This window comes from Hemiscyllium ocellatum, chromosome 7 (assembly GCF_020745735.1).
Source record: "Hemiscyllium ocellatum isolate sHemOce1 chromosome 7, sHemOce1.pat.X.cur, whole genome shotgun sequence".
NCBI classification, from domain to species: domain Eukaryota; kingdom Metazoa; phylum Chordata; class Chondrichthyes; order Orectolobiformes; family Hemiscylliidae; genus Hemiscyllium; species Hemiscyllium ocellatum.
Genome location: NC_083407.1, coordinates 43,905,861 through 43,928,733, shown reverse-complemented (window position 1 = coordinate 43,928,733; position 22,873 = coordinate 43,905,861). Strand labels below are relative to the sequence as shown.

General features: G+C 39.3%; 1 protein-coding gene across 2 annotated transcripts in view; it reads right to left on the bottom strand.

Moving 5' to 3' along the window:
* Positions 1-333: 333 nt before the first annotated feature.
* Positions 334-22,873, bottom strand: part of LOC132817060 (inactive dipeptidyl peptidase 10-like) — a 924,305-nt gene continuing 901,765 nt past the window's right edge. For both annotated transcript variants that reach the window (XM_060827148.1, XM_060827149.1), the window contains 4 exons: positions 21,066-21,124; positions 19,976-20,048; positions 3,253-3,326; positions 334-2,370 (listed from right to left, as the gene is read on the bottom strand). In XM_060827148.1, coding sequence (XP_060683131.1) covers positions 2,233-2,370; positions 3,253-3,326; positions 19,976-20,048; positions 21,066-21,124 — 344 coding nt within the window. In that variant the 3' untranslated portion in view covers positions 334-2,232. The remainder of the gene's footprint in view (positions 2,371-3,252; positions 3,327-19,975; positions 20,049-21,065; positions 21,125-22,873) is intronic.

Here is a 22,873-nt window from a genome sequence, read left to right as displayed (position 1 = left end):
AAACAAAATATTGCCTATGCTGTTTACTTAATATCCAATAATTTGAGTAAAACAACTTGACTATTCATAAGTTAACTGCATCCATTTTTTTCTGCTTGAGATTACAATTTTCTATTTAATATTAAACTATATTGTGGAAAAGAAAATTACCAGAGAGTACCTACTGTTACTTCGAGTGCAAGTGTCAGCCTAGTCATGTCATGCTTGTTGTGCCAAGTTGGATTTGAATGACAACACGATCATGTTATGAGTTACATTAGGGCTCCAGTGAGGTGAAGAATATAATCTTAGGAATCTTCTCTTAACAATTCAAGAGAAAGACAGTGGTATTTGCTACTTTATTATTCCAGTCATGCATCTCCCTACAAGTTTCTCTTACCATTCAACCACTTAAGTTTTAACATAACTACAAATAAAGCAATTCCTAAAATTTTATAGAACAGAGCCACAGTGTTAACAAATACACATCAAGTCATGATAGTATTTTATTTTTGTATTACTCAATGAGCAAAGTAACCTATTTAAATCTTTCTTCATCCCAAATTATTATACTAGGTAACTCAGTTATCTGTCCATCTCTCTACACCTTTGAAGTGTAGTATTTGCATGATCTTATGAATCTCAATACAAGATCATGTTTGGAAAGGGTGGAATAAGGGGAATAATATAACATTAAGAGTTGAATTGCTCTTTTCATCTTCTATATTTGGTTTGGTAATAACAGAAAATAAAATACCTTTTTCGTAAAAGCTTTTATACAAACTATTTGTATTTTACATATTTACAAATGTAAAACTGGCATTAGCAAAGATGTAAAGAACAGGTTTTATCATATAGAATGCAAATTTTTGTTGTTTGTATATTTAGTTAAGTGTTCAGCAAGATTCAAGTATTTTAGCTTCTGGCCACATGATGGCATACTTGCAACTATTTTGGAGACACAATGCCTCAATTCATTATTGATGCCTTACCGTGATCTTATATTCCTTTTGAATAAGTTCACTCATTTAACATGTGGGGCTAAAAAAAATTCAAATTAATTTGAGGACTGGGATATAAGAAAAATTCCTCAGGAATTATTTACATCCAGATTCAAACCAGGGCATTCTGGCAAGACTGAAATTTATAGGTATAATGATAATACTTTATAAATTCCAATTAATACTTTTTTTTCTTGGTTAAGTACATTGTGTGCAGTTGCATGAACGTTGACCTAAATATTGCCTGAAAAATGAATGCTGGAAGATGTATCAGTAATGGAATTTAAAAGAGATTTTAATCATGAGTCATTGAAATGACTTGTATCTGAATATTTTTCCCTTTGGGGAAATAAAATTGAAAGAGGCAATTTAATGTATTATGATTTATCATTGTTTTGCATTTTGAAACAAGATGTGGTAAATGTAATCCTGAATTATAGTGAGCTTGATGCACAGAAGATATTCACTTGAGCGCAATGTTATTGCAAGCTGTGACAATTTGCCAATAAAAGACTTATATCCAATCTTTAATTACCCGATCTGTGCTAAATTGGGAATCGTTATATTTTTAGCTACAAGTAAAATGGATATAGTGCAAAAGCAAGATTATCTAATGATGTAGGAATGTTAAGCCAATGTGTAATACACAATACCACATGTTTTGAAAACACATTCTACTTTTGAGAAGACTTGTAAAAATTCTGTTTATTTAATTAATGTCATATAATGGGATGTCAGGGAGGTTGAATGGTTTTAAATTTGTGAACTACAATGTCTGGTTTCTGACATAAAGGGTGCACATCATAATATATATGTCATCATTTTTGTGCAAATGACAATACAAAATTAAAAAGAAAATAAATGTGTCCTCTTTAAATGTTGTTACCAGTCAACAAGTATTAACATATACAGCAGTGGAGCCAAATAAAATACACATGCATTTGCACAGTTGGGATTTTAACTTTCTCTAAAAGTGTGCTAACAGGTCGATGTATTTCCAAAAATTGTTTAAATACTGTTCCTTTGAAAATAATCCTGGACCTGGCACGTGAATTCAAATCCTTTTTGCCAGTCATCAGATTCATTATCTCTAATGTGCTGTTTCTGTAAATTTCTTGCAGCTGCCCTGGTACTTCTGCACTTCCACCAACAGTGGTATTTAATGCTGGGTTCTGAGAGTTCTGTACTATTAGCTTTGTTTTTAGTATATTTTGAGTTTTCTTTCTTGTTCCTTTTTAAAGAATTCCTGAATTTATTCATCATCCTCTGGTTCTTTCTGTAATACAGGTATTTCTTCCTTGAGGCACTCTCTGAAAAAGTTGAGGATAGCACTGTACATATGATGCTTGCTTTTTTCAGCTGTAATAAAATGGCCTTCATCTGGGTAAATCTGTTTCAAGCAAAATGAAAGGTTAGTGAGATACCTGACTAATGTTATTTTAAGTATGCAATAGTTAACTTTAACCATAAATATCATTGAATTGAGCTAATAGTTATGACTATTACAATTATTGGTACCTAGTTAGACAACTGCATCAATTGAACACATTTTAGATGTATCATAATTACACAAATGACTGTCAGTGATAATAGCAATTGTTGATTGATATGACATTCTTATTATCAATCGTGTAGAAATTAGATTCAATGGAACTCCTCTTGTGCTCTACAGAAGGTGAGACGTGGAAATCTTACTCTGTTATATCCAAACTTTAATTCAATTAAAACAGCAATAAATTATGAGAAATATTTTTGTTCTGATTTCTAACCACTGGAAATTAAATATAGGCTGTCAAATTCCAAATTAATGTTCATCACACATCATCATTGTCACTTAAATATAGTTCAGATGCTCTTTTACTGGCTTATTATGGACTGAAGGTTTGTAACTCGAGGAAAGGCCCATCTTTATTTGCATGGCATTTCCATCAAGGATTCCATTACCTTGCTCCTAGTGTTCATATGCCAATGACCGTTCATTCGTTCTAGACTTGGCCAGGTTAATTAACTGTTGCCTGGTACTCAGAGTTGATTGGTGATAGGTACAAGCATCTACTGTGAATCTGAAAATTCAACTCTATTGTTGAATATTTTCTTGATCTTTAGCCAGATTGAAAAAGATAAGGTGGCATGAAATGGATTTTCTGTAGGATTCCAAGACAATAAGGTGGATCTTTAAACAATGCTCTAAAGCACTAATTCTTTTAGTTACCTCAACCTTTAGATTTATTGCACTGGCAGTGCAAATATATATTAATTAGAAATTCAATACCTGTAGGGTATAGTTTCTTTCTGCTTTCACCAGGTGTTGTATCAGCTCTGCTGTGTGCTGAAAATGTACATTTGCTGCAAAAAAAAGTTACACAATTGATAACTGAAAACTAAAACTGGCTTTTAGTAGGTGTTCATCAAAGTAGATTGCACCAAATTTTAAAACAAAAACTATTTTTAAATTGATTGACATTAATTCTCACCTAGTTATTTCAAATTTATAGTTATTAAGGTCAAACAAAGATACAACTCTACCGGGTAGTAGTGGTAAAATGTATTAAACTGTCAATCGCCAAGCTGCCATCTCAAGCTTAATGAAGAAGTACAGAATATTCATACTTTGGGCTATTCTATTAACTTCCTATAGCAGTATCTGTTCCTTTACCAAAGCAGATTGATAAAGACTAATGGATCGTCCATGATTACTCTCAATGACTTAATTCATTCATCTTAGAATCCCTACAGTGTGAAACCAGGCCCTTCAGCCTAACAGGTCTGCACCAATCCCCCAAAGAGTATCCCACCTAAACCCATTCCCCATTACTCTACATTTACCGCTGACTAATACACCTAACCTACACATCCTTGAACATTATGGGCAATTTAGCATGGCCAATTCACCTGACCTGCACATCTTTGCATTGTGGGAGGAAACCCATGCAGACACGAGGACAATGTGCAAACTCCACATAGACAATCGCCTGAGGCTGGAATCAAACCCACGTTCCTGGCGCTGTGAGGCAGCAGTGCTAACCACTGAGAAACTGTGCCGCTCCCACTGAAAAACATAAGGTTGGGACTCACATTGTTATGTTTCCATCCTCAACTGTTCTAATCCATACACATTATAAATCCCATCTCTCCAATTAAACTCTCAGTCAGAAGATGTAGGAGCAGAAGTAGGTCTTCACCCCTTTGGATCAGCTTTGCCATTCAACGAGATCATGAATGCTATGATAATCTTCAACTTCATTTTCCTGCCTTTTCCCCAAACCCTTGATTCCCTTAATGATTTCAAAATCTCTTCTTTGAATGTATTTAATGACACAGCCTTTACACAGTGGAAAGTGACACATACCAGGAGGTCTTGTTCTGTATAGATTGCTCTGAGCACAGCCAACCTAGTTTCAACTATTCACACTTTGCAATAGCACCCATTCAGTATTTTTTGCTCTTATAACTTTTTATCAATTTCTTTGTTTACTCCCCTTTCTTCCTCTATTTCAGCACTGTCTCTACGTATCTGCTTTCTACATTCACTTGCTACCTCACCAGCCTCCGCATTCAAAGAATCATAAACCAGCATTTCTTCCATCTCCAGCAGGATGCTGTCACCAGGATATATTACCTTTATCAGCGTTCTGCATGGATTATTCACTCTAGGACATTCTGGCCCACTCTAATACCTTCCCACGCAATTATTTGCCTCCTCCCTCCACTCTATCCAAGGCCTCAGACACACTTTCTGGGTGAAGCTGTATCTTACATGCATTTCATTCAATCTAACCTACTGCATTCATTGCTCAGAATGTCATTTCATCTAAATTGGGGAGATAAATTGCAGACTGGGCAAACACTGTTTGGAACACTGAGAAAACTCTCTGTAAAAATCAGCCTGAACTTGTTAAGATGCCTGTCTCTTCAAGAAACCACTGTGTTCCCATTGCCAGATTTTTTTTTCTCTCTCTCTCTCTTTCTACTGGATACATAGACGGACAAGCTGTAGCTTTCGGCAGTCTTTCTCTATTTTAAATATAATGTTCAACTCCTCTGCCTGTCGAAGTGTACAACCTCACATTTTCTCATGTATACATATGTATCTCTATATACTATGTTTTCATTCTCTTATCTTGCCTTGCCACCTGCAAACCTGACTATAGCATATTCACCTTTCTTATCCATATATATAATATATATAGATCCCATTTTGAAATTGCACCCCCACCCTGATCTCAATTTTACCTTCTTTTAATTAGCGAACCCTCTATCCAGGCTAATATGCCACCTTCAACTCCATAGACTCTTATCTTGTTATTGGCTCAGTATTGGGGCGGCACGGTAGCTCAGTGGTTAGCACTACTGCCTCACAGCACCAGGTTCGATTCCAGCCTCGGGTGACTGTCCATGTGGAGTTTGCACATTCTCCCATTGTCTGCATGGGTTTCCTCTGGGTGGTCTGGTTTCCTCCCACAGTCCAAAGATGTGCAGGTCAGGTAAATTGGCCATGCTAAATTGCCCATAGTGATAGGTGGAGGTGGGTCACTGTTTGGAGTGCCAATGTGGACTGGTTGGGCTGAAGGGCCTGTTTCCACATGGTAGGGAATCTAATCTAATCTAATTTGGTATCTTATCAAACATCATCTGGAAATCCAAAAATAGTACATGAACTACTGGCTCTTTATCTCTCCTGCTTGTTCCTCCTCAAACATTTTTTAACAAATTTGACAGGCATGATTTCTCCTTTTGTGAAGCCATCTCAACTCTACTTGAACATGTTATAATGGTCTGCTAATAGACTTACTAACATTTTCCCAATAACAAATATTACACTGACTGTATGTCTCTCGTTAGCTGCGAGGGAGTTCATTAGCTCAATTGGCTAGATAGGAGAAAGTCAGGACTCAGATGCTGCAAATCAGAGCTGAAAAGTGTGGTGCTGGAAAAGCACAACATGTCAGGCAGCATCCGAGGAGCAGGATAATCGACGCTTCGGGCATAAGCCCTTCATCAGGAACATTGCGGGGGGGGGGGGGGGGGGGGGGGGGGGGGGGGGGGGGGGGGAGAAATTGGGGGAGGTGGGGTGTAGGTTTTGAGGGAGAAGGTAGCTATGAAGGTGATAGGTAGATGGGGATGTGGGGTGATAGGTCAGAGTGGAGAATGGAGTGGATAGGTGGGAAGGAAGATAGACAGTAGGACCTTTCGAGGATGGTTGGAGGGTTGGATCTGGAATGAGGTGGGGGAGGGGAGTGGAGGAAAATTGTGAAATCGACATTGAAGCCATGTGGTTGGAGGGTCCCAAGATGGAGGATGAGGCATTCTTTCTCCAGGTGTCGGGTGACTAGGATTTGATGGGGGAAGATGTCCAGGGCTTATGTCTTTGGCAGAGTGGACGGAGGAATTGAAGTGGTCAGCCACAGGATGGTGCGTTGTTTGATGCATGTGTCCCAGAAATCTACTGTGTACGTTGCTCTGGATGAGGTCTCCTCTACTTTAGGGAGACAGAATGCCAACTCACAGAACCATTTCAGAGAACATCTCTGGGACAAGTTTACAGTACAATTTACAACCATAGGCAGCCAGTGCAAGAATTCAACCATGGTTGAAGTTACTATGTAGGAGTCTCCTCCTGAACTACTCCTCTCAACCAAGGTGTGGTGACCCTCCGGTTAAAGCACCACAGTTGTAATTTATAAGTTACCTGCTTTCTCTTTCACTTTTAAAATAAAGGTGTTACATTGGTAGTTTTCCAATCCTTTGGGAATTTTCCAGATTGTATTCTTGTAATATCACTACAGGTACATTTTCTGTCTCTTAAGTACTTCCTTTTACAAGCTAGGATGCATTTCATCCGGTCCAGGAGACTCATTGTTCTTTAGCTCATTTTCTTCCTGATTAGTTTTTTTTCTCGAGTGATAGTTATTGCATTGTATTTATATTCTCTCCTCCTTTTTGTCCCTTGATTATTTTGTATCTGTGGAATTTCTTCTTCTACTGTGAAGATTGATACAACGTATTCATTCAATTCCTCTGCAATTTCCTATTTTCCTCACCTCATGGTTACTGGCATCTCATGACGTTTTTAAAAATGTTTTAAAGAACCTCTTGCTATCTAGCTTGATAGTACTTGCAAGTTTACCCTCAAAGTTTAACTTGTCCCTTTTTTTTCCTGGTCATCTTTTATTGGATTTTAAAACCTTCTCAATCCTCTGTTTTACAAGTAATCTTTGCCACGTTGTATGATATTATTTAAATTTGATCAACTTGCCAGGTTAACCAGGGTTGTCTTAACCTCTTAGTATGCTTCTTTCACACTTTGATATATCTTTGTGTGCCATGGGCTATTTTCTAAAATGATTACCATTGCCTCTCAAGTGTGTTTGCTCCTGAACTCTATTTCCAGCAAATCCAACTAACTCTGCCACATTCCTATGTAACTATCCTTATTTAAATTTAGCACATGTTTCTGACCCAAGCATCTCCTTCTCAAAATGAAATTTATTGAGATAATTTATTAAACTTGTCTCATTATTCATCAGATTTCTGATACTCAAGTATTTGGTTTTAAGAAACTTGTCTTTTTATTTCCAATCACTCCAGTATCTTGCTCCATCTTTCGTGAAGTTGATACTAGAAAAACCTGCAGTCTGTAGGGCAATTCCAAATTCTTCAATTATTCTTATTTTCTGTTGAAGGCCTTTGATAAGATCACACAGTAGGTTTATAACATTTAGGGCAAACAAAGTCAGGGAGAAATAGCTGAATGAATTATAAAATAGAAAGCAGAGGGTTGTGTTAAAGGGTAGTTTATTTGGATTGGGGAAAGATAGAAAGCAGTGTTCCAAAGAATATGTGCTTGAACTATTGTTATTCATAATTTTGATTAACTATTTGGATTTCAAATGCTATCAAAGTTTACAGATAACAAATGGTGGTGGTGGTAGGGTTATAATTAACACTAAGGAAGAATGTAATGATCTACAAGCAAACATTTGAAAACTTCTACACAAGGTAGTAAAATAGTAAATGGATATCAAGATGGATTTACTGTGGGCTGTTTTACTTTGGTAGTGAAAACAGATACATCACCCAGACCTTAGAACATAAGAAATGGAATGGATTAAGGAGGACAATATGATCTAAGTTTGCAGGAGAACAAATGAATAAAGCAGCAAAGCAGATGAACAATACAATCAAAAATGCTAACAAACAAACTGATTTCTAGAGATGACCAATTCAAAAGTAATGAAGTTATGCTGAATCTGTATAGGACACTGGTCAGACTACTATTAGAATATTGTGCACTGTTCACAGAAACCTGGAGAACATGTAAAAAAGGTTTTATATTCATAATATCAGAACACAGATTGCAGCTCTCAGGAAAGATTGAACAGGTTTAAGATGTCTTTAAAATTATGAATGAGTTGAATAGTTTAGATGCGGTCAGAATCCTTTCACTTGTATTAATGGCTCCTAGTTTTGAATTCACCTACATGTTAGTGGTCAGTATGGAAGTAAGGACAAATTTGAGGTTAAAATGTGAAATAAGTTGAGGTTAATAGCTCTCATGCTTTCAAAGACCAACAGTAAGAGTACATGAGATAAAGGGTAACAAAGATTTGCTAAAAGGCTACAAAACGGTCAATAGAATGGGAGGAAAGTCATGGAATAAAAATCAGCACAGTCAACTAAATGACGTGAATGTTACTGTTGCATAGATGTTTTGTAATTATTGAACTAATGTTTCTTAGCTCTTTCCACCCTACTGAACCCATGGCCTCTGTTCATAGTCCACACCTCTTAGAATAAATTCAAATGTATTCTATACATTTCCTCATAATTTGACATTCATGTTTTCTCTCTGTAGAATTTGTGAAAAATGCAAGTATACTAAGGAGATCTATTTCTTTTAAGATTTGGTTTACTTGAATAATAACTTCACCGAGCTTACTTTTCTCTCAGGAAAACAACCAGCGGTGTATAAAGTTTCCTCTCCAGTTCTGATGCGTCAAACTTGGCTTTAGTTTGTTTTTACTTTAAGATTGATGTTTCACTCAGATTCAATCTGATGTTTCCTTTTGTTTTTAAAAGAATACTGTAATTCTCTGAAGGTCCAGAATTCCTTTCATTGACAGGCTGCCTTTAGAATTGGAATACTTCTCATCAATTTTAATTAGCTGCTAATCCATTGCAGATTTATATCCCGGACTTGCTTTTACTACGCAGACTAAGTTTAAAGTGGTAAATCCATTCCTGAAAGATGTACAACACTGGGAATGATGAAAATAGACACTTTTAAAAGACTGCAACACTTGTATTGCCATTCTCAGGTATTACTGTTGAGCAAGAGGTGGTGATGGCCTATTGGCAGTACCAGTAAACTAATAATTCAGATGCCCAGGCTAATGCTCAGGAAATATGGGTTCCCTTTGCAGAATTTAAATACCATTAACTAATAGATCTTCAAGATGGGGGAGCCCAGCACATCATTCCAAAAATCAAAGTTGAAGCACTGTGACTAATCTCTTTCCAAGTGTCAAATGGGTGATCTATCTTGGCTTCCTCCTGAGGTTTCCTGCAGATCAGATGCCAGTCTTTAACCAATTTATCACTCTACATGATATCAAGAAATACCTGAATAATCAGAAACTCGCGTTTAACTTTAACAATAGTCTTTTGCTTTAAGTTTTTTGCATAAACACTTTACTGTTTTAACATCCTTCTTTTCCTTCCACAATCTCTGCTTCACTGCTGGTGGCTTCTTCTGACCATCATACTCTTGTCCTTTAGAATTGTGTCCCTATTTGTTTTAGTTTACTTTCTGCTTCTGCTTTCAAAATTCTCCAAGTTTAGCTTTTCAATTGAACTTCTAATTACGGCATTTTACCTTTCAAGTGCCACCAATTTTCCTGTACCTGATATCTATTCTACCATTTCCTTTTTCATGAGATGCCTTCTTCTCCATGAACAGTACAACATAAATTAATGCAAGAAATCAGTTGGTCAGGCAGCATTTGTGGAAAGCTAACATTTTGAAACGTGCTCATGAGGGTGCAAAAATGAGACACTTTGTGACTAAGGTATTGCTCAGGCAAAGATGTAACTCCAGAACTTTTTATGCATATAGCAAGAGTGAAACACCATCCTTCTCCACCCCAACTAAGTCCACAGCAAAAGCGGAAATCTGAATGAACCATTAAAATTGTTAGTAAAAATGGCCACCAGCCAGGTTTGATGCATCAAAACATCCTCTCTTGTGAGAAACCATGATTAAGAGAGAGGATTTAGCTGCAGAGAAAGAGTTAAAAAATATATACAGTTACATCCAGAATAAGGGCTATAAGACCACAACAAATAGGAAAAGGAATCAGATGTTTAGCCCCTCGAGCTTGCTCCCTCATTCAATAGGATTATGGCTGATCCAATATTTCTCACATCCACTTTCCTGTCCTTTCCTCCTCAGCTTTGATTTCCCTTCCCGACCAATAATCTATCCACCTCAGCCTTAATTATACACAAGGATTTTGGTTGCGCAGATCTCTGTGGCAAGGAGTTTCAAAGACACTCTATCCTTTTGAGAGAAAAAACTTCCTCTTCATCTCAGTCTTAAATTGACCATTTGTTCTGAGACTTTGACCTCTGATCCTAAACTCTTCCATGAGGAGAAACATCCTCTCAGCATCTAACCTGCCAAGCCCCTTAGAAAGCCCAAATGAGATCACCACCTATCATTCTTCTCAACTCCAGCAAGTAGAGTCCAACCTGTTCAGTCTTTGCTTTTAAGACTATGCCTCTGTATCCAGGATCATCCCGGTGAACATTCTCTGAACTGCCTCCAATAAAATGATGTCTGTCCTTAAATGATAGGATCAAAACTGCTCACGATACTCCAGCTATGGTCTCACCAGCACTTTGCACAGTTGCATGAAGGCTTCCCTACTCCAAACCTTTCAAAATAAGGGCCAACATTCCATTTGCCTTCCTGATTATCAGCTGTACCTTTGTGTGAGCCTTCTGTATATAATTGTTAAAATTACACTAGATTCCTTACAGTGTGGAAACAACCCTTCGGCCCAACAAGTCCACACCGACCCTCCAAAGAGTAACCCACCCAGGCCCATTTCTCTCTGATTAATGCGCCTAACACTACAGGCAATTTAGCATGGCCAATCTACCTGACCCGCACATCTTTGGATTGTGGGAGGAAACGGGAGCACCCAGAGGAAACCCACGCAGACAAAGGGAGAATGTGCAAACTCCACACAGACAGTCAACCGAGGCTGGAATTGAACCCGGGTCCCCGGCACATTGAGGCTGCAGTGCTAACCACTGTGCCACCATGCCGCCCTTAATATCATGCATAATTACCCCTAGGTTCGCCTTTTGTAGCTTTTCTGTATTTAAATAATATCATATTCTTTTGTTGAACTTTCCAAAATAAACAACTTTGCATTTTCCCACGTTATAATCCAAGGGCCAACTTTTTTGCCCACTTAACCTGAGCAATACCTCCTTGTATTCTTGTCACAACCTCCCTATTTTTGTGTCATCTCCAAATTTGACTACAGTACTTTCACTTCCTTCTCTTTTACTGTCTTTAAATTGTGCATCAGATAGCAAAAAAATCACATCTGAGGGAAAAGCAACAGCAAATCAAGACCTTTGCAAGAATTACAACATTTGCAATGACTGACTGCATCCAAAACAAAGCTAAACAAAATTGGTTTAAGTTATGTCTCAAATACTGCCAAAGAAGTCCACATAGTATGTACTTTCATTTTCTTTGTATTGGACCCTATTATGTTTAACTTAATACCTATGTCTGTCTGAGAGAAATTGGGCCCAAATGACTACACAAAGGGCCAGATGCTTGATTTTGATTTCTTCAGTTAACTGGTAAAAATTTGCTGTTTGATTCAAGAAAATATAAAAAAAAACTTTATTGCTTACAGAGACGCATATAGGCTTGCTGTTTAACCACTAGAAATATTGTAGTCCACACTAACTCTGTCCTGACTGAATCTCAACAAAATTGTTGAAATGAGAAAATGGCAAAAGCAGTTTTTGAATCATCTTCTAAAGTCGAGAAGTGCTAAGGCCCAATGTAACACTTGAATATGACCCCAGCTGAGCTAAGCTAGCATTGTACAGTTTTGAAATCAGAAGTGGAATCCTGTTTACTTTGTATCGCTAGAATTTTTATCTGATTATCAGGTGCACAGAATCAGGAGAATTCAAATTTCAAATCCGCGAATCTAACCTTTAGGAATCACTGCCCAGATGTCAGTGTTCATTCTGTGGAATGGGGGCAGGACTCAAGATGAGTAACCCTTGAATAAGACTGGAAGCTGCCAGATACAGAGGCTGGCCCTAGGTAGTTTTCTCAAAAAAAATTAAAAAAAAGCATCTCTCCAGCCTTTGTCCGTTACAATATCACAGATAGGATTCCATACCCCATCCATGACATCTCATGCCTGCAGTCACGCACCATAACCCTTTAATATCCATTCCAACCTGAAACCTTCTATTCACTAACTATAGTCCTTTATAACCCTCATGTCACCTTTCCAACCCTGGTGGTATTTTATAACCTTTTGCCAAGTTAGTGTAAACTCTCACTAACATATGCTCTCACACACTACACTTTGTCCATTCACCTGTTATGTCAAATGGCCAAGTGTCCACCATGAACAAAACCAAGAACCCATGCAGACATGAGATGTATTATAATTCTAAGTACCTATTGCAGACTTCAATAAACTGGGGAAAAACAAAATATCTTCAGAAAGTTGAATTACTACAATTACATTCATTCAACTAAATAAAGCCTACACTAGCAACTTTTCATTCATGTACACAATCTATTATAACAACAAGCATTGCAATTCATTCCTACTGGGACTGTTTATACCTTATAATTCAATTGTGTATGACTGGAAAGTCTTTGCATCATTTAAGAAAAGACTGCATTTCCACAGAGATTCTCCTGATCTGCACTATCTTTGGTGGGAGACCAAGAGGGCCCCCAAAGAAATGGTGTGAAACGCTGTAGATGTCTGTTTGTTGTTTTGCTTGGAGCCTTGTTAGTCTACTGGGAGATTGGCAGAACTCCCAAGACACTTCCAGGTCAAAATCTATTTTTATTATCCTGATAAAAGAATGAAGTAGCAGGAAAAAAAGAGCATAGAATTCGGAGTTAAGTCTTTGAGTCTGCTCTGGTATTCAACAGATCATAGCCGATTATACCATTTCCCTCACTCCAATTTTCTGCCTACCCTTGACCTTTGACTCCCTTGTCAATCAGATGTATTATCCAAAATAGTTTTGTATATACTCAGTGATGAGGCTTCCTCTGCAGAAGAGGACCTCAATCACTAGTGATCCTCTCAAGAAGAAATACGTTTTCATCTCTCACTTACATATGCACGTATCAAGTTATAATTTACACTGAGCACCAGCTGGAGGCAGGGCCAAAGAATTGCTTGAGACTATCGCTCCCTAGTGGATGATTAGGATTGTGGAATCAGCTGCTAAATGAATAATTTATCAGGTCATTGAGTAAATGCACCGTCAATGAAATGTTCTGTCACTTTGCTGCAAGTGGTAATTGGCTAGGTTGGATTTGTCTTATGTGCACAGGACAGCCTGGGTAATTTTCCACATTATTGTATAGATACCAGTATTGTAACTGTACAGGAAAAGTTTTGTCTGAGGGCAAGGTTAGTTATATAGCACAAGTCTTCAATAGTATCAGAAGTCATGGTATATGTCAATATCAATGACATTGGTTAAAAAAAAGGAAATGAAGTTCTGCAACAAGAATTTGGAGAGTTAGGTAACAGGTTAAAAAGGAGGACTACCAAAGTTGTAATCTTTGGATTACTTTCAGTGTGATGGACTACTGAATATAGGAATAGGGAGAGAGGTGGGCGGCACGGTGGCACAGTGGTTAGCACTGCTGCCTCACAGCGCCTGTAGACCCGGGTTCAATTCCCGACTCAGGCGACTGACTGTGTGGAGTTTGCACGTTCTCCCCGTGTCTGCGTGGGTTTCCTCCGGGTGCTCCGGTTTCCTCCCACAGTCCAAAGATGTGCGGGTCAGGTGAATTGGCCAAGCTAAATTGCCCGTAGTGTTAGGTAAGGGGTAAATGTAGGGGTATGGGTGGGTTGCGCTTCGGCGGGTCGGTGTGGACTTGTTGGGCCGAAGGGCCTGTTTCCACACTGTAAGTCTAATCTAAAAGTCTAATCTAATCTAAAGGTCAGATGAACGTGTGGCTCAAGAGATGGTGCAAGAGGGAGGGTTTTAGATTTTTGAATCATTGGAACCTGTACAAGCTGGACAGGTTGCACCTGAATCAGAATGGGCCCAATATCCTTGCTGGGAGGCTTACCCTTGTTAGGGAGGTTTTAAACTAATTTGGCAGGGGGATAGATCACAGAGTAGATGTAAAATCGGGAACAAGGTGTAATACTATATAGAAATAATACTAGGATAGTCCAGTACGTGGAGAAGACAGTGGCAAGATAAAGTGCATGAGATGTCAAGGAAGTTAAATTAAATCTATTATAATGCAAGGAGCTTGACTGGCAAGATAAACAAACTTAGAATGTTGATCAACATATGGAAATATGATATTGATGCAATCACTGAGACATGGGTGAAAGGAGGACAGGATTGGCAGCTCAACTTTCAGGGTATTGACATGATAGATGGGATGCAGGGGGAAGGTAAGAAAGGTGGGAGCTTTTTCAATATTTGAATCCCTAGAGTGCGAAAACAGGTCCTTCAGCCTAATAAGTCTATACCGATCCTCCGAAAAGTAACCCACCCAGACCCATTCCCCTACCCTTTTATCCTATATTTATCCCGACTAATGCACCTAACCTACGTATCCCTGAATGCTATGGGAAATTTAGCATGGCCAATTCACCTATCCTGCACATCTTTGGACTGTGGGAGGAAACTGGAGGACCCGGAAGAAACCCACACAGATACAGGGAGAATGTACTAACTCCACACAGACAGCTGCCCAAGGCTGGAATCAAACCCAGGTCCCTGATGCGGTGAGGCAGCAGTGCTAACCACTGAGCCATCATGACTGCAGTACTGTGGGAGAATTTCTTGGGTTTTCAAATGGGTAGACCACAGAAATATAAAAGGGACAACTAACTTTGCTAGGTTTATACTGTGGGCCTCTTAACAGTCAGGAGATAGAGGGGCAGATACATAGGCAAACCACAGAAAGGTGAGGGGAAACAGCATTATACTTATAGGGAATTTCAACTTTGCTAACTTCAATTGGGATCATCTTACCATGAAAGGATTAGACACAGTGGAAATTTTGAAATGCTTCTGGGAGAACTTTTTGTGCTTTTATGTCATCCTACCAGAGATGAGACAGTGCTAGATCTAATCTTGGGGAATGAAGCCAATCAAATTCTTGAAGTTTTACTTGGTAAGGATTTTGGGGAATAGTAACCATAACTCTAAGTTTCAAAGTCTTTATAGAAAGGGGCATGGATGGTGTTGAAATTATGTTTGAAACTATCACTAGACAGGATCTGGCAAACTGACTAGGAGCAGTTACTTGCTGATAAAGTGGGAATGTTTTAAAAGTGGTATGGTGAGAATTCAATGCCACGGTGCTCCCTTAAAAGTGAAAGGCAAGGGCAGCAGGTCCAGGGAACCCGAGATGTCAAGGAATGTTGAGAGTTTGATAAAGAAAATGAAGGAAGCATATGTCAGGTACAGTCCACTTAAAACAGGAGAGGTACTTCAGAAGTGTAGACAGTGCAGGGTATTTCTTAAAATAAATTAGAAGGACAGACAGGGGCCATGAAATATCTTTGGTCAATAGGATCAAGGAAAACCATAAGGCATTTTATAAACATGTTAAGAGTAAGAGGATTACCAAGGAAATGCTTGCAGCAGGTGGTGTGGGTGAAGTCTTAGATGATTATGCTCATTTGCATTCGCAGAGAGAAAGATGGAGCTGGGGATTTCAGTTGTAGAGGTTGTAGATCAATGAGGAGGATATTAGATGTTTAAGCAGCATAAAGGCACATAAGTGCCCAGAGTCTGATGAGATGTACTCCAAGCTGCACTAGGAGGCAAAGGTGGATACTGCTGGTGCCCTGGTGGATATATTCAATTCTTTGTAACCCTGGCCACAGGTGAAAAGATGACCGGAGGATAACTCATGCCGTTCCTTTGTTCGGGAAGGGGAGCAGGAATAGGCAAGGTAATTACAGGGGAGTTAGTCTGATGTCAGTGGTTGGGCAATTTATTGTAGAAATTATGAAGGATTGGACTAATCAGCACTTGGAAAGGTAGGGATTGATCATGTAATGATCCTCCTGTAAAAACACTATCCTTTACTCCCAGTTTTTCCACTTCCACCGTATCTGCTCCCAGGAGGAGCAATTCCAATCCAGGACATCCAAGATGGCCTCTTACTTCAAGAACCACATTTTGCCCTTTCACGCGATCAACAATGCCCTTCAGCACATCTCCTCCACTTCTCGCACCTCCACCCTTGAATCCCACCCCTCCAACCGCAACAAGGATAGAACCCCACGGTCCTCACTTTCCACTCCACCAACCTCCAGATGTGATGCATTATCCTCTGCCATTTCCATCTACTACAATCAGACCCCACCACCAGAAATATAGCTCCCTCTCCACCCATATCAGCATTCTGCAGAGACCCATTCCCCTCCATGACTCGCTCGTTAGGTCAATGCCTCCCACCAATCCACCCTCCACTCTTAGTCCCTTCCCTTGCCGCTGCAAGATGTGTAAAAACTGTGCCCACCAACTCCCCACCTTCCTCCCCCACCCTGCACACCACCTCCCCCCCCCTCCAACCTTCATCTCCATCCAAGGCCCAAAGGATCCTTCCACATCTACCAGAGATTTTCCTGTGCATCCAAACACCTCATCTATTGTGTCCATTGCTCTTGATATGGTTTCCTTTACATTGGGGATACATCATGTCAACTCACTGAACATTTCAGGAAACATCGCTAGGATACACACACCAAACAACCCCACCGTCCTGTGACTAACCACTTCAACTTTCCTTCCCACTCTGCCAAGGACATGCAAATCCTGGGTCCCCTCCACCAGCAAATCCAAGCAACATGACACCTGGAGGAAGAACGCCTCATCTTCCACCTTGGGACCCTCCAACTACACAGCATCAACATCGATTTCACCAGTTTCCTCAAGTCCACTCACCCCCACCTCCAACCCAATCCAATGCTCCAACTTGATATCGCACTCTCGAACTGTCCTACCTGTCCTTCTTCCTTCCCATCTATTCACTCCACCCTCCCCTCTGACCTATCACCATCATACCCCACTTGCATAGGTATATCACCTTCTCACCTAACATGCCCCTGGCCCACCACCCCTTCCTATTTATCTCCCAGCCCCCTTCCCCCCTCCCATTCCCACTGCTGCGCTCCCCCTCCCAAACTCCCACCTCATTTCTGATGAAGGATTTATGCCTGAAACATTGATTCTCCTGCTCCTCGGATGCTGCCTGACCTATGTTTTTTCAGTGCCACACTTTTCAACTCTGGTGTCCAGCATCTGCAGTCCTCACTTTCTCTATTGATCAGGGATAATCAACATGCATTTGTCAGAGGGAAATTCTGTCTGTCTGATTAAACTGAACTTTTTGAAGACGTGACTAAATATATTGAATTAATTATTACACAACACCAGGGTATAGTCCAACCTTATAAACGACCTGGATGAGGGCATAGAAGGGTGGGTTAGTAAATTTGCAGACGACATTAAGGTCGGTGGAGTTGTGGATAGTGATGAAGGATGTTGTAGGTTACAGAGAGACATAGATGAGCTGCTGAGCTGGACTAAGAGGTGGTAAATGGAGTTTAATGCGGACAAGTGTGAGGTAATTCACTTTGGTCAGAGTAACCAGAATGCAAAGTACTGGGTTAATGATAAGATTCTTGGTAGTGTAGATGAGCAGAGAGATCTTGGTGTCCAGGTACCCAGATCCTTGAAAATTGCCACCCAGGTTGACAGGGTTGTTAAGAAGGCATATAGTGTTTTAGCTTTTATTAACAGAGGGATCGAGTTCCGGAACCATGAGGTAATGCTATAGCTGTACAAAACTCTGGTGCGGTCGCACTTGGAGTATTGTGTACAGTTCTGGTCACTGCATTATAAGAAGGATGTGGAATCTTTGGAAAGGGTGCAGAGGAGATTTACTAGGATGTTGCCTGGATTGGAGGGAAGGTCTTACGAGGAAAAGCTGAGGGACTTGAGGCTGTTTTCGTTAGAGAGAAGGAGGTTGAGAGGTGACTTAATAGAGACAAATAAGATAATCAGAGGGTGAGATAGGTTGGACAGGAGAGCCTTTTTCCAAGTATGGTGACGGCGAGCACGAGGGGGCACAGCTTTAAATTGAGGGGTGATAGATATAGGACAGATGTCAGAGGTAGTTTCTTTACTCAGAGATTGTAAGGGTATGGAATGCTTTACCTGCACGGGAGTAGATTCACCAACTTTAAGTACATTTAAGTCATCATTGGACAAGCATATGTACGTACATTGAATAGTGTAGGTTAGATGGGCCTCAGATTGGTATGGCTGGTCAGCGCAATATCAAGGGCCGAAGGGCCTGTACTGCACTGTAATGTTCTATGTTAACAGGTTTAATTGGAAGCACTAACTTTCGGAGCGTTGCTCCTTCATCAGGGTTGTTGTGGAGGACACAATTGTAAGACACAGGAATTATAGCAAAAGTTTACAGTGTGATATAACTAAAATTATACATTGAAAAATACCTTGATTGTTTGTTGAGTCTTTCATCTGTTTGAATACCATGATAGTTTTACTTCTTTCATATGTAAATCACAAAACTATTTTTTAAAAGTTACATTCTCAGGTTAACTGTAACAATTGGTGTTAGCCAGATAATATGTTGAAGGTGTTCGCCCCCTGTGTTCCCTGTCTGTGCCATAATGGTTAAACTGATTCTAATCTAAAAAGTGAGTTAACAGAGTCTTACATGCATTCATGCAGTTTTTCAGCAAAGTACAATGTAACTCTGCAAGTACAAATTCACCCCACAAACGTATCTGTGTCTGTGTGTGTCTGGGGTGAGGGGTTATGAGTGTGAGAGAGAGTGTATTTGTGTGTGTATGTGAGTGTAGAATGTCTAAGTTTGTGAGAGGGTTCATGTGAGAGTGTGTGTGTCTATAGGAGTGAGTGTGTGTGTTTGTCTGGGGTGGGGGGGGGAGGTTGTGAGTGTCTGTGAGAGAGTGCATATGTGTGTGTGAGTATAAAGTAGTCTAAGTCTCAGAGGATGCATATGTGAGTGTGGGAGTGTGTGTGAGTGTCTGTGTGAGTGTCACGTTAATATTTAACAACCACCTTGCCCAAGCCAATTGTTTGACAGACTTCAGAACAGGTCACAAGAGTTTCTTCATTTTATCTTAAATTAAAGGGACTAGCAATTTTATAAATCTTATTTGAAACACTGACTACCATTAGCTACTGGCAGCATTTTCCTTGTCGACATTATTGAAGCTGAGCATAACCTTGACACAAATGTCAACTCTCCCATCAGTCATGCTTTGTTTGGAGGAGAGCAACATATGCAAATTTTCATATTTGTGTAGTAACAGATAGGTGAAAAAATATTTAAATTCTACAGAATTTAAGTAGATACCTAAGATAGCCAACATGGTGTGAGAGATTGAGAGAAAGGGAAGTAAAGTAACAGAGATGGAGTGGCTTAAGGATAGATAGATGTATCCATCCATTCTGGAGTTCTCAGTGAATGTGCTATTGATTACTTTGACAAAATTAAGGCGTGCTCAACTTCCACCAAAACCTTGGATACAAGAATGACTATAAACACCTTGAACATCATCATTATGAAGCCACTATCCAAACACATTGTAAAATATCTTGGGGGATAGCTGACAGTATATGCTTAAATATGAGAGGCAGGCTACAGTAAGTCTTACCATCAGCAGTGCCATGTATGATCAAGAAACTCTCATCTTTGATTTCATTAACATTTTGTAATACACTAGATTCCTGCAATAAAACCAAAATGGAGTTATTAATATGAATGTTAAACACAGTATTACTTGATTATTTATATTAAAACATAATTATTGCCTCTAAATGCACACGTGATTTTAAAAGACTAAAAGGGAATTAGCTGTGAAAACTAAATGCTCATCTCCCTCTTGGAATGGAATTTCAGCAGAATAGTATTTTCATCTGGAGTATGCATGGTGGCACAGTGGTTAGCACTGCTGCCTCACAGTGCCAGAGACCTGGGTTCAATTCCCGTCTCAGGTGACTATCTGTGTGGAGTTTGCACATTCTCCTCGTGACTACGTGGGTTTCCTCCGGGTGCTCTGGTTTCCTCCCACAATCCAAAAATGTGCAGGTTAGGTGGATTGGCCACAGTAAATTGCCCATAGTGTTGGGTGAAGGGGTAAATGTAGGGGAATGAGTCTGGGTGGGTTGCGCTTCGGCGAGTTGGTGTGGACTTGTTGGGCCGAAGGGCCTGTTTCCACACTGTAAGTAATCTAATCTAAAACTAATTATCCTGGACTGAAGCTGATTGTATAAGTGCAGTAGGTTTCTAGCAGAAATTTCACCATTATGAGGAAACTTATGTGAATGTTGCATCAACATCAAATTTTTTTCAATGATATTAGAAAGAAACCAAAGTCTGTACATGAAAGTGTCCAGGACAGACATAACTTGGGGCCTTTATCACTGTTTTCTGGGGTCTATTACCATCTTTTAAATGGCAGTAATGTGACTCAGTAGTAGGTAAAACCCTCTGACTCACGGACATTTGCATACATAAGTGACAATTAATTGACCTGTACAAATCTGAGAGATGTGAAATTAAAACATTTTAGTTGGAATGGTGATGCAGTGGCAGGTCATGTGATCTCTGGATTTTTGGACATTCACATTTCTGAGCCTTTTTAATTTTGATTAGGATTATGTGTTGCAATTCTACTCCAAAAGTGAAATAATTGAATTAATGCTTAGCCTTTATACATTGAGTGGTTTCTTTAAAAAACTCACTTGATAAATGATTTCATCTCGTGATGGTAATCCAAGGTATCGTTCTGTGAATGCTGAAGCTGTATGAAGAAAAATATTAATTTAATCCATATTTGCATGGTGTCTTCATCTTTGTGAAGCAATGTTGAACAATAAACAATAACTGACCTGAACCCATGGCCTTTCCCATTTGGCTCTGTAATCTATGAAGAGACCAGTTTCTGAGGCAACAGTCTTAGCTTTTCTACTAAATCATTAATTTGTAGCAAACAACATGACTGAATATGTTTGATTTAAAAGAAAATTCAAATCCATGGACTGTTTGCCAAGAAGGAGTAATACTGTGTCAACTTGTCCTGTGCTAATCAAGACACCTTGAACAGCACTTGAATGCAATCTCATATCAGTATAGTGCTACAGCAAGAACAATATAATCAAGGTTACATTAAAATCTATTCATTAACTATTCTAACTGCAGTTATTAGTCTGGTATGCAACTACAATTTTACTCTCCATCATCAATACAAACTGAATAATCATATAAAAGAATCCCCCCAAAATAAGTTAATTGTAATCCAGTTTAAAGATGCCATTTACTTGCAATTTAAATTCAAGATTTAGAAAGAAAGGTGACATGCCAGCTAACTCTGGGTGAAAGCTTTTAATGAAACAAAATATCCTTTGTAATTGTGTTCATCTGCTTTGTCTTTTTGCAGATGGATGAGATTTTACCTCGTTTAAAACCCATCTACTCATACAAAGTTAAATAAGGTCCTTTCATGGCTGCGGTCAAAAGATGTGGGAGAGGGCAGCAGAGACTTATATAACACAACCATGGTTAGAGTGATGAGTGTCTGGCTGAGAAATTAGCTCATTTTCATTTCAATAAATAACCTGTGACTGGATCCATTGAGGATATTTCAGCATATCATCAATTGCAATGGCAGCTCAACAATTACTGTCTTAAAAAAAGGTGTTAACAGTCAATAGGCGAAGAAGATAAATGACTGACATTCAGAATTTCTCAAGAGAGCCATGAACATACACTCTTGTCTGAAAGCAAAAGCTATGGTACATGAACAGATATTTGTCATTCTTAAGAAACCATAAGAGATAGGAGCAGAAATTAGGCCTTTCAGCCCATTGAGTCTGCTCTGTCATTTAATCATGGCTGATAAGCTTCTCATCCTTATTCTCCTGCTTTCTCCCTGTAACCCTTGATCTCCATGATACTCAAGAATCTATCTCACTTTTAAATATACTCAATGACTTGGCCTCCACAGCCTTCTATGGCAATGAATTCCATAGATTCACCACCCTCTGGCTGGAGAAGTTTCTCCTTAACTCTGTTTTAAAAGGCCTTTTAATCTAAGGCTGGGCTCATGGGTCTGAGTCTCTCCTACCAATGAAAACATCTTCCCAACAGCTACTCTGTCCAGGCCATTCAGTATCTGTATGTTCAATTAGATGCCCCTTCATCCTTCTAAACTCCATTGTGTAGAAACCTAGAGTCCTCAGATGTTCCTCATTTGTCAAGCTTTTGATTTCTGGGACCATTCTTGCGAACCTCCTTTGAAGCCCCAAAACTGTGCACAATACTGCAAATGTGGTCTGACCAGAGACTTACACAACCTCTGTATTGCATCCCTGCTTTTATATTCAAGTCCTCAAAATAAATGCCATCATGCATTTGCCTTCCTAACTACTGACGCAACCTACAAGTTTGCCTTGAGAGAATCCTGAACTTGAATGCTCAAGTGTCTTTACATTTCAGACTTGTGAATTTCCTTCCCATTTAGAAAATAGTCCATGCTAATATTCTTTCTTCC